This window comes from Ranitomeya imitator, chromosome 6 (assembly GCF_032444005.1).
Source record: "Ranitomeya imitator isolate aRanImi1 chromosome 6, aRanImi1.pri, whole genome shotgun sequence".
Lineage (NCBI taxonomy): Eukaryota > Metazoa > Chordata > Amphibia > Anura > Dendrobatidae > Ranitomeya > Ranitomeya imitator.
In genome coordinates, this window is record NC_091287.1 from 86,538,744 (window position 1) to 86,554,073 (window position 15,330).

General features: G+C 45.4%; 1 protein-coding gene across 2 annotated transcripts in view; it reads right to left on the reverse strand.

Annotated features, from left to right (window-relative positions):
• Window positions 1–14,460: 14,460 nt before the first annotated feature.
• KLHL7 (kelch like family member 7) overlaps window positions 14,461–15,330 on the reverse strand; it is a 29,572-nt gene continuing 28,702 nt past the window's right edge. For both annotated transcript variants that reach the window (XM_069729862.1, XM_069729863.1), the window contains one exon: window positions 14,461–15,197. In XM_069729862.1, coding sequence (XP_069585963.1) covers window positions 14,914–15,197 — 284 coding nt within the window. In that variant the 3' untranslated portion in view covers window positions 14,461–14,913. The remainder of the gene's footprint in view (window positions 15,198–15,330) is intronic.

Sequence of the window (15,330 nt, forward strand, 5' to 3'; positions counted from 1 at the left end):
CCATGGAGCAGTGTGAGGGGAGGACTGAGGGGCTGCACCATGGAGCAGTGTGAGGGGAGGACTGAGGGGCTGCACCATGGAGCAGTGTGAGGGGAAGACTGAGAGGCTGCACCATGGAGCAGTGTGAGGGGAGGACTGAGGGGCTGCACCATGGAGCAGTGTGAGGGGAGGACTGAGGGGCTGCACCATGGAGCAGTGTGAGGGGAGGACTGAGGGGCTGCACCATGGAGCAGTGTGAGGGGAGGACTGAGGGGCTGCACCATGGAGCAGTGTGAGGGGAGGACTGAGGGGCTGCACCATGGAGCAGTGTGAGGGGAGGACTGAGGGGCTGCACCATGGAGCAGTGTGAGGGGAGGACTGAGAGGCTGCACCATGGAGCAGTGTGAGGGGAGGACTGAGGGGCTGCACCATGGAGCAGTGTGAGGGGAGGACTGAGGGGCTGCACCATGGAGCAGTGTGAGGGGAGGACTGAGGGGCTGCACCATGGAGCAGTGTGAGGGGAGGACTGAGAGGCTGCACCATGGAGCAGTGTGAGGGGAGGACTGAGGGGCTGCACCATGGAGCAGTGTGAGGGGAGGACTGAGGGGCTGCACCATGGAGCAATGTGAGGGGAAGACTGAGAGGCTGCACCAGGGACCCTTGTGCAAATGGGAATGAGGACACAGGGCTCCGCGTGAGTGCTCTGATGATGAATTTAGGAAAGGGTTAATGTTAATTAAATGACAAGGCTGAAGTTGGTTTCTTATTTGTCAGTTTCTTATTCGGTAACTTTTTCTTTTCTGTTTTTTATCGGTTTAACAACAGAAAATAATCATCACAATATTAACACACAATGCAGCGAGGTGCCCTGATGTGAATACACATAAAAACAGCTACAAAAATTATAAAACTGGCACAAAAATGGGCAGCAAAGGGCGTTGATGAAAGGGTTAAATGACTTTGGGCCACTGATATCACACTGCAGATATATAGAACAGGGGGCCCCACATCAAAACCAGGTCCCTCCAGCCTGGCCCAAATGGGTTCTGGGCATCAAAGTGGGCAGAGAGTCAATTTTGGCCATTTGAATAAGTAACTGTTGTTTTTAAGGGGTTAAATGACTTTGGGCCACTGATCTCACACTAAGAATACACAGTGATGCCTCGTATGAAATCCAGGTCCCTGTAGCCTGGCCCAAATGGGTTCTGGGTATCTGAACTGGCATCAAAATGGGCAAATAGCTCATTTTCATAGGTGGTGTTAGGTCAGTGGCCCAAAGTTATTTAACCCCTTAAAAAATCAGTTACTTGTTCAAATCTTCGAAAATGGGCTGTTTGCCTACTTTGATGCCAATTCTAATGGCCCAGAACCCATTTGGGCCAGTCTGGAGGGTCCTGTGTTTCATGAAGGGCATCACTATGTATGTAATGGTGGTGTGGAATCAGTGGCCCAAAGTCATTAACTCTTTTAAAACACCAGTTACTTATTCAAATCTGTGAAAATTGGCTACTTGCCCACTTTGATGGGATCCTGTGACTCTCTGCTACTATTCACACTAGGTAGGTTTTAAAAGGAATCTGTCACCCCATTTTAGGCCTATAAGCTGCGGCCACCGCCATCAGGGGCTTATCTACAGCATTCTGTAATGTTGTAGATAAGCCCCCGATGTAACCTCTAAGATAAGAAAAAGAGGTTATATTATACTCACCCAGGGCGGTCCGGTCTGATGGGCATCGCGGTCCTGGTCTGGTGCTTCCCATCTTCATGCGATGACGTCCTCTTCTTTGCTTCCTGCCTCGGCTCCGGCGCAGGCGTAATTCTCTGCCCTGTTGAGGGCAGAGCAAAGTACTGCAGTGCGCAGGCGCATCGGACCGGATCGTCCCTGGGTGAGTATAATGTAACTTGTTTTTCTTACAGGTTACATCAGGGGCTTATCTACAGCATTACAGAATGCTGTAGATAAGCCCCTGATGGCGGTGGCCTTAGCTTGTAGGCCTAAAATGGGGTGACCGATTCCCTTTAACATTAGAGAGTGTAGTTACAGTCCCAATTGGGTATACCTTGTTGCGGTGGGACAGCTTTATGCTTTTTTTTATCACAAACAGTGTTTACTAAATACCAAATCTTAATTCTTTAATACACTTGCTTTTTTATTTACGGTATTTATTTTCCTTAGGGTATCTATATATATAATTGCCTAAGGGTTTTTGCGTCTGTCTGTCTGTCTGTCTGTCTGTCCTGGAAATCCCGGCTCCCTGATCAGAGACCGGCAATCAGAGACCGGCACAGCATCGACGTAGAAATCCCGCGTCTCTGATTGGTCGAGGCCGCCAGGCCTCGACCAATCAGCAACGGGCACAGCGACGATGATGTCATAAAGGATGTAGAAATCCCGCGTCTCTGATTGGTCGAGGCCGCCAGGCCTCGACCAATCAGCAATGGGCACAGCGACGATGATGTCATAAAGGACGTAGACATCTCACGTTTCTGATTCAGCGACGGGCACAGTATCGACGTAGATGTCATAATGGTTGCCATGGCGACGATGATGTCATAAAGGTTGCCTCGACCAATCAGAGACCGGCACAGCATCGACGTAGAAATCCCGCGTCTCTGATTGGTCGAGGCCGCCAGGCCTCGACCAATCAGCGACGGGCACAGCGACGATGATGTCATAAAGGACGTAGACATCCTGCGTCTCTGATTGGTCGAGGCCGCCAGGCCTCGACCAATCAGCAACGGGCACAGCGACGATGATGTCATAATGGTTGCCATGGCGACGATGATGTCATAAAGGTTGCCTCGACCAATCAGCAACGGGCACAGTCTGCCGCGAATTCTGGAATCATCATTGTCCATATATTACAGGGACATGCATATTCTAGAATACCCGATGCGTTAGAATCGGGCCACAATCTAGTCTACTATATAATTGTCTAAGGATCACTTCCGTCTTTCTTTCATGGTTATTCATTCGCTGATTGGTCTCGCCAGCTGCCTGTCATGGCTGCCGCGACCAATCAGCGACGGCCACAGTCCAGAAGAAAATGGCCGCTCCTTACTCCCCGCAGTCAGTGCCTGTTGCCCGCATACTCCCCTCCGGTCATTGCTAACACAGGGTTAATGCCGGCGGTAACGGACCGCGTTATGCCGCGGGTAACGCACTCCGTTGCCGCCGCTATTAACCCTGTGTGTCCCCAACTTTTTACTATTGACGTTGCCTATGCGGCAACAATAGTAAAAAATGTAATGTTAAAAATAATAAAAAATAAAAAAAAAACTGCTATACTCACCCTCCGTAGCAGCTCGCGCCGGTGGCAGAAGGACCTGCCGTGACGTCACGGTCATGTGACCGCGACGTCATCACAGGCCCTGCGCGAGAAAGACCTGCCATGACGTCACGGTCATGTGACTGCGATGTCATCACAGGTCCTGCGCTCATACCAACCCTGGGACCGGAAGCTGCCGCGTGCACAGCACACAGACGCCAGGACTACAAGGGGCTCTTCGGAGGATGAGTATATGTTTATTTTAAGTCTTTTTTTAATCTGTTACATACGTGACTGGCCAATATACTACATGACTGGGCAGTATACTACGTGGCTGGGCAATATACTACGAGGCTGGGCAATATACTACGTGGCTGGGCAATATACTACGTGGCTGGGCAATATACTACGTGGCTGGGCAATATACTACGTGGCTGTGCAATATACTACGTGGCTGGGCAATATACTACGTGGCTGGGCAATATACTACGTGGCTGGGCAATATACTACGTGGCTGGGCAATATACTACGTGGCTGTGCAATATACTACGTGGCTGGGCAATATACTACGTGGCTGGGCAATATACTACGTGGCTGGGCAATATACTACGTGGCTGTGCAATATACTACGTGGCTGTGCAATATACTACGTGGCTGGGCAATATACTACGTGGCTGGGCAATATACTACGTGGCTGTGCAATATACTACGTGGCTGGGCAATATACTACGTGGCTGGGCAATATACTACGTGGCTGGGCAATATACTACGTGGCTGGGCAATATACTACGTGGCTGGGCAATATACTACGTGGCTGGGCAATATACTACGTGGCTGGGCAATATACTACGTGGCTGGGCAATATACTACGTGACTGGGCAATATACTACGTGGCTGGGCAATATACTACGTGGCTGGGCAATATACTAAGTGGCTGGGCAATATACTAAGTGGACATGCATATTCTAGAATACCCGATGCGTTAGAATCCCCATCTAGTATGCACATATTGTCCTTTCTTTGGTTTTGTTTGTTTCCATGGCCAGTGTGAACATGCTTTTACATCATGCATGTTTTCAAGTCATACTCTCGCTCAGTTTTCTGTTTTGCCCACTTTGATGCCAGTTCTGATGCCCAAAACCCATTTGGGCAGGCAGGAGTGACCTGGGTTTGATGTGGGCCCTCACTATGTATGTAATGGTGGTGTGAGATCAGTGACCCAAAGTCATTTAACCCCATAAAAACATTAGTTATTTATTCAAATCTGTGAAAATGGGCTGCTTGGCAACTTTAATGCCAATTCTGATGCCCAGAACCCATTTGGGCCAGGCTGGAGAGACCTGGGTTTGATGCGCGGCATCACTATCTGTGTATTCTTAGTGTGAGATCAGTGGAGCAAAGTCATTTAACCCCTTAAAAACAGCAGTTACTTATTCAAATGGCCAAAATGGACTGCCCATTTTGATGCCAGTTCTGATGCATAGAACCCATTTGGGCCAGGCTGGAGAGACCAGGTTTTGATGTGGGGCTCCCTATTCTATATTTCTGCAGTGTGATATCAGTGGCCCAAAGTCATTTAACCCTTTCATCAACGCCCTTCGGTGTCCATTTTTGTGTTAGTTTTATAATTTTTGTAGCTGTTTTTAAGTGTATTCACATCAGGGCACCTCGCTGCATTGTATGTTATTATTGTGATGCTTATTATTTGTTTTTAAACCTATAAAAAACAGAAAAGAAAAAATTGCTGAATAAGAAACTGGACGAATAAGAAACCAACTTCAGCATCGTACTTGAATGGGGCTGCATAGGGAGGATGATGATGAGGGGCTGTGTGGGGAAATGGGGGGTTTGATGAGGGGCTGTGTGGGGGATGATGAGGGGCAGTGTGGGGAATGGGGGATGATTAAGGGTTGTGCGGAGGAAGGGGGGATGATAAGGGGCTATGGGGAGAAAGGGGGAAGATGAGGGGCTCTGTGGAGAAGGGGAGATGATGTAGGGCTGTGTGGAGAAGGGGGAGATGATACATATTGGGTGGCTGCATGGGGTTGATGTAACTCCCTTGTACATAAAATAGAAAAAAACAGCTTACCCAAGCTCTGGGCGCACAGAAGCACGGAATCCCTGGAACCAAATGTAGATAAAATATGAAGAAAATCCAGCTTCTTGGAAATTGCAAGATTTATTGAAAACTAGATAATCAAAATGTGCTGAATTGCAGATACAGCATAGCAACGCGTTTTAACCCCTTTCTGACCTCGGACGGGATAGTACGTCCGAGGTCAGATCCCCTGCTTTGATGCAGGGCTCCGCGGTGAGCCCGCATCAAAGCCGGGACATGTCAGCTGTTTTGAACAGCTGACATGTGCCCGTAATAGGAGCGGGCAGAATCGCGATCTGCCCGCGCCTATTAACTAGTTAAATGCCGCTGTCAAACGCAAACAGCGGCATTTAACTACCGCATCCGGCCGGGCGGCCGGAAATGACGGCATCGCCGACCCCGTCACACGATTGGAGGTCGGCGATGCTTCAGTATTGTAACCATAGAGGTCCTTCAGACCTCTATGGTTACTGATCCCCGGCAGCTGTGAGCGCCACCCTGTGGTCGGCGCTCACAGCACACCTGATTTTCTGCTACATAGCAGCGAACAGCAGATCGCTTCTATGTAGCAGAGGCGATCGAGTTGTGCCTGCTTCTAGCCTCCCATGGAGGCTATTGAAGCATGGCAAAAGTAAAAAAAAAAAAAAAAATGTGAAAAAAAAAAAAAAAATATAATAGTTTAAATCATCCCCCTTTCGCCCCAATCAAAATAAATCAATAAAAAAATCAAATCTACACATATTTGGTATCGCCGCCTTCAGAATCGCCCGATCTATCAATTAAAAAAAAAAGCATTAACCTGATCGCTAAACAGCGTAACGAGAAAAAAATTTGAAACGCCAGAATTATGATTTTTTGGTCGCCACGACATTGCATTAAAATGCAATAACGGGCGATTAAAAGAACGTATCTGCCCCAAAATGATATCATTAAAAACGTCGTCTCGGCACGCAAAAATAAGCCCTCACCTGACCCCAGATCACGAAAAATGGAGACGCTACGAGTATCGGAAAATGGCGCAATTTTTTTTTTCTTTGGAATTTTTTTTTTCACCACTTAGGTAAAAAATAACCTAGTCATGTTAGGTGTCTATGAACTCGTACTGACCTGGAGAATCATAATGTCAGGTCAGTTTTAGCATTTAGTGAACCTAGCAAAAAAGCCAAACAAAAAACAAGTGTGGGACTGCATTTTTTTTGCAATTTCACCACACTTGGAATTTTTTTCCCGTTTTCTAGTACACGACATGCTAAAACCAATGATGTCGTTCAAAAGTACAACTCGTCCCACAAAATATAAGCCCTCACATGGCCAAATTGACGGAAAAATAAAAAAGTTATGGCTCTGGGAAGGATGGGAGTGAAAAACGAACACGGAAAAATGAAAAATCCCAAGGTCATGAAGGGGTTAAACACATGTGCGCCTGAAACATGCTTCTATGCGGTCTCTGCAATTTAGCATGTTTTTATTTTTTTTATTTTCCAATAAATTTTGGAATTACAAAAAAAACTGGATTTTCTTCAAATTTGTAAATCCCTTGTGGCTGTGTCGGGAAGTGGGTAATGTCACTCTCGTGAGGCTGCATGTTGGTGGGGAAGAGGTGCTGTCTCTCCTGTGTTTTTTGTTTTTATTACTTATCTCTAACGTGCCCTAGTTCTTCATACTGAATTGTAAAGTTTGTTTATAGACTTGTATAAATATATTTATATTTGTCTCCTTTTTGTTACTTATTTATTTGTGTTTTTAATAAAACAGTTTGAGAACTATGGGTTGAATTTTTATTTCTATAGCTCGGGGTATGTTCACACATTGCAATTTGCTGGGGAAACAATCTGCAGCAAAGTCCTCACCAGTAGACTCGCACTAAATCGTTCAGATCTGACTGACAATTTATTTCCTGTCCTCAGCAGCATTTAGCATATTTTTCAGACTAGAAGAGGCAATTTCTACCCCAAAATTTTGGAAGCAAATTGGGGTGTATCTTATAGTCCGAATATAGCTAATACAGGGATGGTGGGGAGGGGGGTCTGCAGTTGTGGAGCCGGGTCAGGACCGGTTTCAGACAAAGTGGGGCCCCCAATCCTGAAATATTCCACCAACAACACTGTTAGGCCCCCTTCACATGTCCATATAGAACACGTACGTGTTACACCGATATCAGTGTCATCAGTATTTTCAGTCAGTGTGTCGTCCGTGTTTTCCTGTATGGATACTGGAAATGAAATTACAAAGCCTCTCACATACTTTCCATGTTAAACACATACAGCACACGTAGATCACACGGACAGCATGTTTACACTGACTCATAGACTTGTATTGGCCCTTGTCATCTGTGCTGCTGGGAAAACATGGACATGAGTGCAGCACCGTAGGTTAAATAGGGCACACGTGGCATCTGTGAAAAACCTGATACACGGTTGTGTGAAGGGGCCGTACAGTCACATAATAGAAACAGCAGAATTTCCATTTTTTGTATATCCTACCTCACAAACAGAATAAAAAACAATTTTAAATAAAGTCCTACATTTCTCCCAACCTACTCTGCTAAATCCCCTCTGGCTCTGTGGCCGATGCTTCGGAGTCCCTGATGGTTATTATTCACTTTGCAGCTATAAGGTGAAGCCACAAGATGACTGCAGCCCAGTGCTAAGACTAGCGGAGACCCCCGAACCACTGCAGCCCATTGCTGAGACTGGCAGAGACCCCCGGAACCACAAGACCACTGCAGCCCAGTGGTGAGACTGGCAGAGACCCCCAGAGCCACAAGATCACTGCAGCCCAGTGCGGAGACTGGCAGAGACCCCTGGAGCATCAGTGCTGGAGCAGCAGGGGATTTATCATTTCATGCCAATTAATTTTCCATTCTCAGAAAACTCCTGTAGACACTGTTCACACCCACCATTTTTGCTGCGGATTGATCTACAGTGTTGGCAGGAAATATTCTTTTTTTGCAGCCTTTTCACTTGCATTTTTGTTTCCCATTCATTTGAATAGGAAAAAACGCAGAAATGCTGAAAGACGACGTGCAACTGATTTATACAAAAAAGTGTCTTCTGGCCGCTGTACTTGGACAGCACAGAATAGTATAGTACACCACAGAATAGTATAGTACACAATAGTTTATTAAGCCCTGTTCACACTGAGCGTCTGCAGTGCGTCCGGGGGCTTTGCCTGACTCCCTCTAAATTAGGATTCTCATAAATCCCCGCTGGGGCCACAGACTGCACCGACACAAGCAGGGGTAAAATGAATTTGTTTTTTTTTTCCGGAAATTGACTGATTTAGATTCTTAGGCCGGGTGCACACGATCAGTAATTGGCAGCGCTTTGGACACAGCACACGTCCGCTGCCGGCTATTGCACGCAGGTGACTCCTCAGTGATCACAGAACAGTGCAGATTCATCGTGTCCAATGCATTGTAGGGTGGAAATTATAGTGTAGGGATTGGCGTCTCCACAAGTTACCGTATTTTTTGGACTATAAGATGCACTTTTTTCCCCAATAATTTTGGGGAAAAACGTGGGTGCGTCTTTATAGTCGGAATGTACTTACAGTTAGCATGGTGGCAGCAGGAGTCGGGTGATTCTTCCACTGGTCCGACACTGCAGGGCGATGATCTCGCTCCCATCGCAGCCTGGTGCGGCAGGTTTGGTGGTGTGGGGGGGCTCCGGTGATATTTTGTGAAAGCCCGGAGCCCCCCACACTTCTGTTGCCTCGATGCTGTGGCCTCTGGGAAAATGTCAGCCGGCGCATGGGCAGATTGAGATGTCGGCTCTGAGATTTCATCTCCTGAGTTCTCGGGATGAGATCTAGTTGCCAAGATCTCAATCTGCGCCTGGGGAATCAGCCTGGCCTCTGGGAAAATGGCTGCCAGAGGCGGCGCATGCACAGATTGAGATCTTGGCTCTGAGATCTCGCCTCCCAAGATCTCAATCTGTGCATGCACCGCCTCTGGCGGACATTTTCCTGGAGGCCACAGCATCAAGGCAAAAGAAGTTCGGGGGCCACGGGCTTTCACAAAATGTTACTGGAGCCTGAGCACCGCCGAACCTGCGCAGCAGTCTGGGTCATATCATCGCTGGATCACCACCAAGCACCCCCTATGACCACTCCCCCAACGCTGCCAATCCCCTCCCCTCCTTGTAAGATTAATTCAGGACTGAAAGACGGACCCCCATTTGATGCATTCATTTTCCTTCTGAAAATTTGGGGTGCGTCTTATAGTCCGAAAAACACGGTAAATAGACATGCTGCGGTTTGGAAAGATGCGCCACATGTCCATCTCTACGGTTGATATGCGGCATCTGTGCACATATAGTGGATATGGGATTTCCTGAAATCCCATCCACTATGCTGCAAGAACTGGCTACTGCGGATTGGACACTGCGCAAGCACAGCATTTACTGACCATCTGCACCTATGTTTGTGTCTTCAATCTGAAAGTGTCTGACTTTTCTGTGGCTGTTGGAACATATAGACACATTGAGAGAAAAAAAATACATCACATGTGGAATTCATGTGAACTCCTTTCCTGTCATTGCAATCTATGGTTCTATAGGGGATTCAGGCAGAACCCACCAGGCGAAGTAAAGAAAGACAGCGGGAACAGGTCCTAATGTAAAACACAGGCATTAGACAAACTGCTGATCCTGTTTATGAAAAAACACCAGAAAACAGGCAGACGCTCACCTGCCCAGGCCTCCAAACAAATGCATTATCAGGGTGCAGTGGACCCGATTAATAAAGATGGCAGCAACACCGATGAAACAGCCACTCTCAACCTACCAATCCATGGAGGGGGTGGCTGTTTGATATATTAGTGCACAAAAGCTAATAATCTGTATGTGGCGTTATTCACATACAGGTGATGCAGAGCATCTGGCTTACAGCCTATTAGTAACGCACATACTCTGAGATCAGGCGGGCTGCCCATTACTAACCAAAATGCATCCTGTGTGGACAGAGGCCACTGTGTACAGAGCCGTCTGGGCCCAAACTGCACCCTGAATGATAAAAAAGTGCAAAAAACACATATCAATATATGTGAGGTATTAGTTGATATTATGGCCAAAATATGAAAGCTCGCAACCCACGTCACAGGTCCCCACATTTGCAAGTCCTATCACTAAACATCAAAAGAGGACTTCAAAATCCTCCAAAAAATGTTCAAAAACATCAGAAAAAATCTAATCAACTAATACCTCACATACATTGCTATGTGTTATTTGCACTTTTTATCATCAGGGTGCAGTTTGGGCCCAGATGGCTTTATAAACTGTGGCCTCTGTCCACACAGGATGCATTTTGGTTAGTAATGGGCAGCCCGCCTGATCTAAGAGTGGTTTTATAACATACAATTAAGGTACCCTCAAGATTTACTAGTTTTTTGATTTATATTGAAATGGGTCTATATATCCTATTCTATGTACTCATTTCTGCATCAGTCACGGAGTTGGCTCTGACCATGGTTGTGTAATCCCTTAGAGGCAGCGGTCCATCAGCCCCCTGAGATCATGATTGTGTGACCCGGATGTTTGCCATGGCAATTCAGTCAAATAAAGCCCTAGAGTCTGCCGGTTGTACCTCTTCAGAAGTAAGCAACATTTAGATGGTAAAAATACAATTTTTCATTTCTGTCATGCTACCTTGTATTAATTGCTGAAAAGCACCCAAAGGGTTAATAAACTACCTGATGGCAGTTTTGCATACATTAAAGGGTGCAGTTTTTAAACTGGTATCACTTTTTTTTTGGGGGGGGGGGTTCTGCGATATATACTTCCCCCAATGTCACTTCAGAACTGAATCAATCCCTAAAAAAAAAAGGTTTTGTAAATTTCCATGAAAAATAATTAAAAATTGCTGCTACATTTTTAAACCTTCCAACATCCTAACAAAATAAAAACATTTTACAGATGGTGCAGATGTAAAGCAGACATGAGGTAATTGTTATTTGTTAACTATTTTGCCTGGTGTGAAAATCTGTATTAAAGGGATAATTATTCAAAGTTTAAACATTGTATTTTTTTTTTTTTACATTTGTCACATTTCTAATATTTTTAGAAATAAACCCAAAACATAACCTAAATTTACTAGTCACCAGGATATGTTGATACATTCCAGATTTATTGCCACAAAAAGTGACATGTCAGATTTGAGAAAAATGGCCTGCTCAAAAGGGTAAATTATTTCAGGGCCCCATAGAAAATAAAAACAATATTCCTGCAGTGATAGCTTCATTTCCTGAAGTCACGCAGTGCCTGTCGGATTTATCCTCACCATGATCCTGCTTTTTAAACATCTGTTTAAAACTATGCAGCATTTCAGAGTAAAAGAAAAACACAGCTGAAAGCGGGAGCGAGGCGACTAGTCCAGGAGGTGCGTCGCCGCTTGTTTCTCCTCTAGTCCAGGAGGTGCGTCGCCGCTAGTTTCTCCTCTAGTCCAGGAGGTGCGTCACCGCTAGTTTCTCCTCTAGTCCAGGAGGTGCGTCACCGCTAGTTTCTCCTCTAGTCCAGGAGGTGCGTCGCCATTAGTTTCTCCTCTAGTCCAGGAGTTGCGTCGCCGCTAGTTTCTCCTCTAGTCCAAGAGGTGCGTCACCGCTAGTTTCTCCTCTAGTCCAGGAGGTGCGTCACCGCTAGTTTCTCCTCTAGTCCAGGAGGTGCGTCACCGCTAGTTTCTCCTCTAGTCCAGGAGGTGCGTCGCCACTAGTTTCTCCTCTAGTCCAAGAGGTGCGTCACCGCTAGTTTCTCCTCTAGTCCAAGAGGTGCGTCACCGCTAGTTTCTCCTCTATTCCAGAAGGTGCATCGCCACTAGTTTCTCCTCTAGTCCAGAAGGTGCATCGCCACTAGTTTCTCCTCTAGTCCAGAAGGTGCATCGCCGCTAGTTTCTCCTCTAGTCCAGAAGGTGCGTTACCGCTAGTTTCTCCTCTAGTCCAAGAGGTGCGTCACCGCTAGTTTCTCCTCTAGTCCAGAAGGTGCATCGCCACTAGTTTCTCCTCTAGTCCAGAAGGTGCATCGCCGCTAGTTTCTCCTCTAGTCCAGAAGGTGTGTTACCGCTAGTTTCTCCTCTAGTCCAAGAGGTGCGTCACCGCTAATTTCTCCTCTAGTCCAAGAGGTGCGTCATCGCTAGTTTCTCCTCTCTCTATGTGGGTGTATCGGGAGGAATGGCAGATATATATTAGAAAAGGTAGGCCTTATAAAATGGGAGTCACCACTAGAAAAATACATATCAAAAACACCGCTTTATTCAACATGTATGCAAGAGACAACAGCACATTAAAAACATTTAAAACAAGGGGATATAACATAACCCCGTACTTTCAAAGAGCCCAGAATGAGGTAAAAAAACACACATATACAGACAGGGTATAATACACATGCCCATTAGTTAAACATCGCATGAATAAGAGTGTAATAACACGACATAAACACCCCAACAGGTCCCATATAATCATACACCATAAAGGGACATAATATTACCCTGGAGAAAAAGCATGACCTTACCGGCACCATAAGATAAATATGCCGTGATTACCACAAATACAGTGGTTATATAAACAACATACGAACAGCCATGCCGGCGGTAAAGGCAATGCAGTAAAAGCAGATGTGAGATAAATATGCAGTCCAATACCCACCGCACCTGAAACCGGCCGCCTAGAGTGAATAAAACCTAAATGGGGTGCAGAGAAAACCCAATCCCGTGGGTAATGGTCCAGGGCAAAATCAAAAGGGCATGTGTACCCTGTGAGAGGAAAAGTGCGGGCAGCAAGCACCCAACGTGTATCGCCACGCACTGGTGGCTTAGTCTTCCCCTGCATATTTATCTCACATCTGCTTTTACTGCATTGCCTTTACCGCCGGCATGGCTGTTCGTATGTTGTTTATATAACCACTGTATTTGTGGTAATCACGGCATATTTATCTTATGGTGCTGGTAAGGTCATGCTTTTTCTCCAGGGTAATATTATGTCCCTTTATGGTGTATGATTATATGGGACCTGTTGGGGTGTTTATGTCGTGTTATTACACTCTTATTCATGCGATGTTTAACTAATGGGCATGTGTATTATACCCTGTCTGGATATGTGCGGTTTTTTGCCTCATTCTGGGCTCTTTGAAAGTACGGGGTTATGTTATATCCCCTTGTTTTAAATGTTTTTAATGTGCTGTTGTCTCTTGCATACATGTTGAATAAAGATGTGTTTTTGATATGTATTTTTCTAGTGGTGACTCCCATTTTATAAGGCCTACCTTTTCTTTCCTAATATATATCTGATGTTCATTTAGGCCTTGGTCTCAGTCCCACTAACCGTGGTGCCCCCATTAAACTTTTGTCCTGTATCAGGAGGAATGTGTCAGTCTAGATGAGCAGCTAATGAGAAGCTAGCAAGGATGTCTCTGGACCAGTCACCTTGGCCACGCTTTCATTTTGTTTTTTCTCTAAAACAAAAGTAATATTTCAGAGTAAAAAAAAAAAAAAAGTTTTAGAATGAAGGAGCTGGTCTCTGTTGATTTGCGCTGCCCAAACCACGGACAGCAAAGAATCAAACAGGCCCCCCTTTAAAAAGATAATAAATGAAAGCACAATGTGGAACCTTTCTAGTCGCCTTTTGAATTCCACGGGCAGGTAGGGATTGGTGGGTGCTGCACTCCACGTGGGGGGGCAGGTAGGGAGCAGCAGACCCCGCGCTCCACATGGAGGGCTGGTAGGGAACCGGGATAAATAGAAGTTTGTTTTGTATTACAAGTGGTTACTGGATATGAGCACAGCTGGCCACTGGACCTGTCACAATACATCATTTGCTTGATGAAGTGTGGCTCTATCGGGTGTGGTAGCTCGCAGTACAATGGGTACTGGAACAAAGAAAATTCAAACAAGCAGAACCAGCATCCAATACATGATCCAAACATTACACTCTGATGTCCAGGCCATGGGATACATGGATCATGGGTCCAATATTTGATGAAAATGTGAACACAGCGGTGTATATGGATATATTACCGCAATTCTATGCACAGTTTTAATGTCTAGTGTGAAAAGTCTACAACAGCATCGCTACACAAGGTTATACCATGGGTAGCCATTAGTATCCTTGTTTGAAATAAAAATGTAAAATATTAGTTTGCAGGCACAGCCTTTAGTAGATAGTCACAATATAGAAAATGGCAGAACAGAGAAACATGACTTATATTTAAAAAGAAGAAAACGGACACAAGAGGTAAACATAAAAAACCTTTTAACAAGTCAGAACTAAAAGTGACAACACAGCTTCCTATATACTTAAATGTCCATCTGCGGTCACCAGGGCTGGCATATACTGAAGCAGGTGTGCCAAGATTATCTTTATACAGTTTACATTAAGCAACATAAAACCTTAGTCGTCCACAAAAAAAACAAACAGTTCACTGCTCATTGTGAAGAAACAAGAGCAAAAGAAAAAGAATGAAGCACAATCCACAGGTCTTTGTCTTCTCTGGTAATCTTTTGTAATGTGCAACAGATTGAATCCTTCAAATGAGGCTTATAAATATAATCATTTACAAGGTGCGGACGCCACATCAGGGGTCTTCATGTCTCCAGAGTCTCTTCATTAGCCCCACAAGTGTCCACGACACAGATCAGACAGCTGGTCACGGGGAAGGCTCGGACTTTAGAATTGGCGATCCATTTATCAGTCTCAGAATTGTATTCCAGAATGTGTCCTAAGCGTCCCACTCCCTGAAATCCGGCCAGCACATAAATGACGGTCCCCACGGCAGCACATTTCACCGTCACCCCTTTCCAAGGCATTGGCGACACCATCTTCCACTCATTTAGCTTAATATCATAGTACTCCACACTGTCCAGGCCACCTAAATAATAGCAGAATATAACATGTTAGAATAGGAAAAATGCTTTACATTAATTAAAAAAAAAAACAAAACGACCACATAAAAATTCTGTTTGCAATAATAATAATAATAATAAAAAAAATTAACCTGAAAT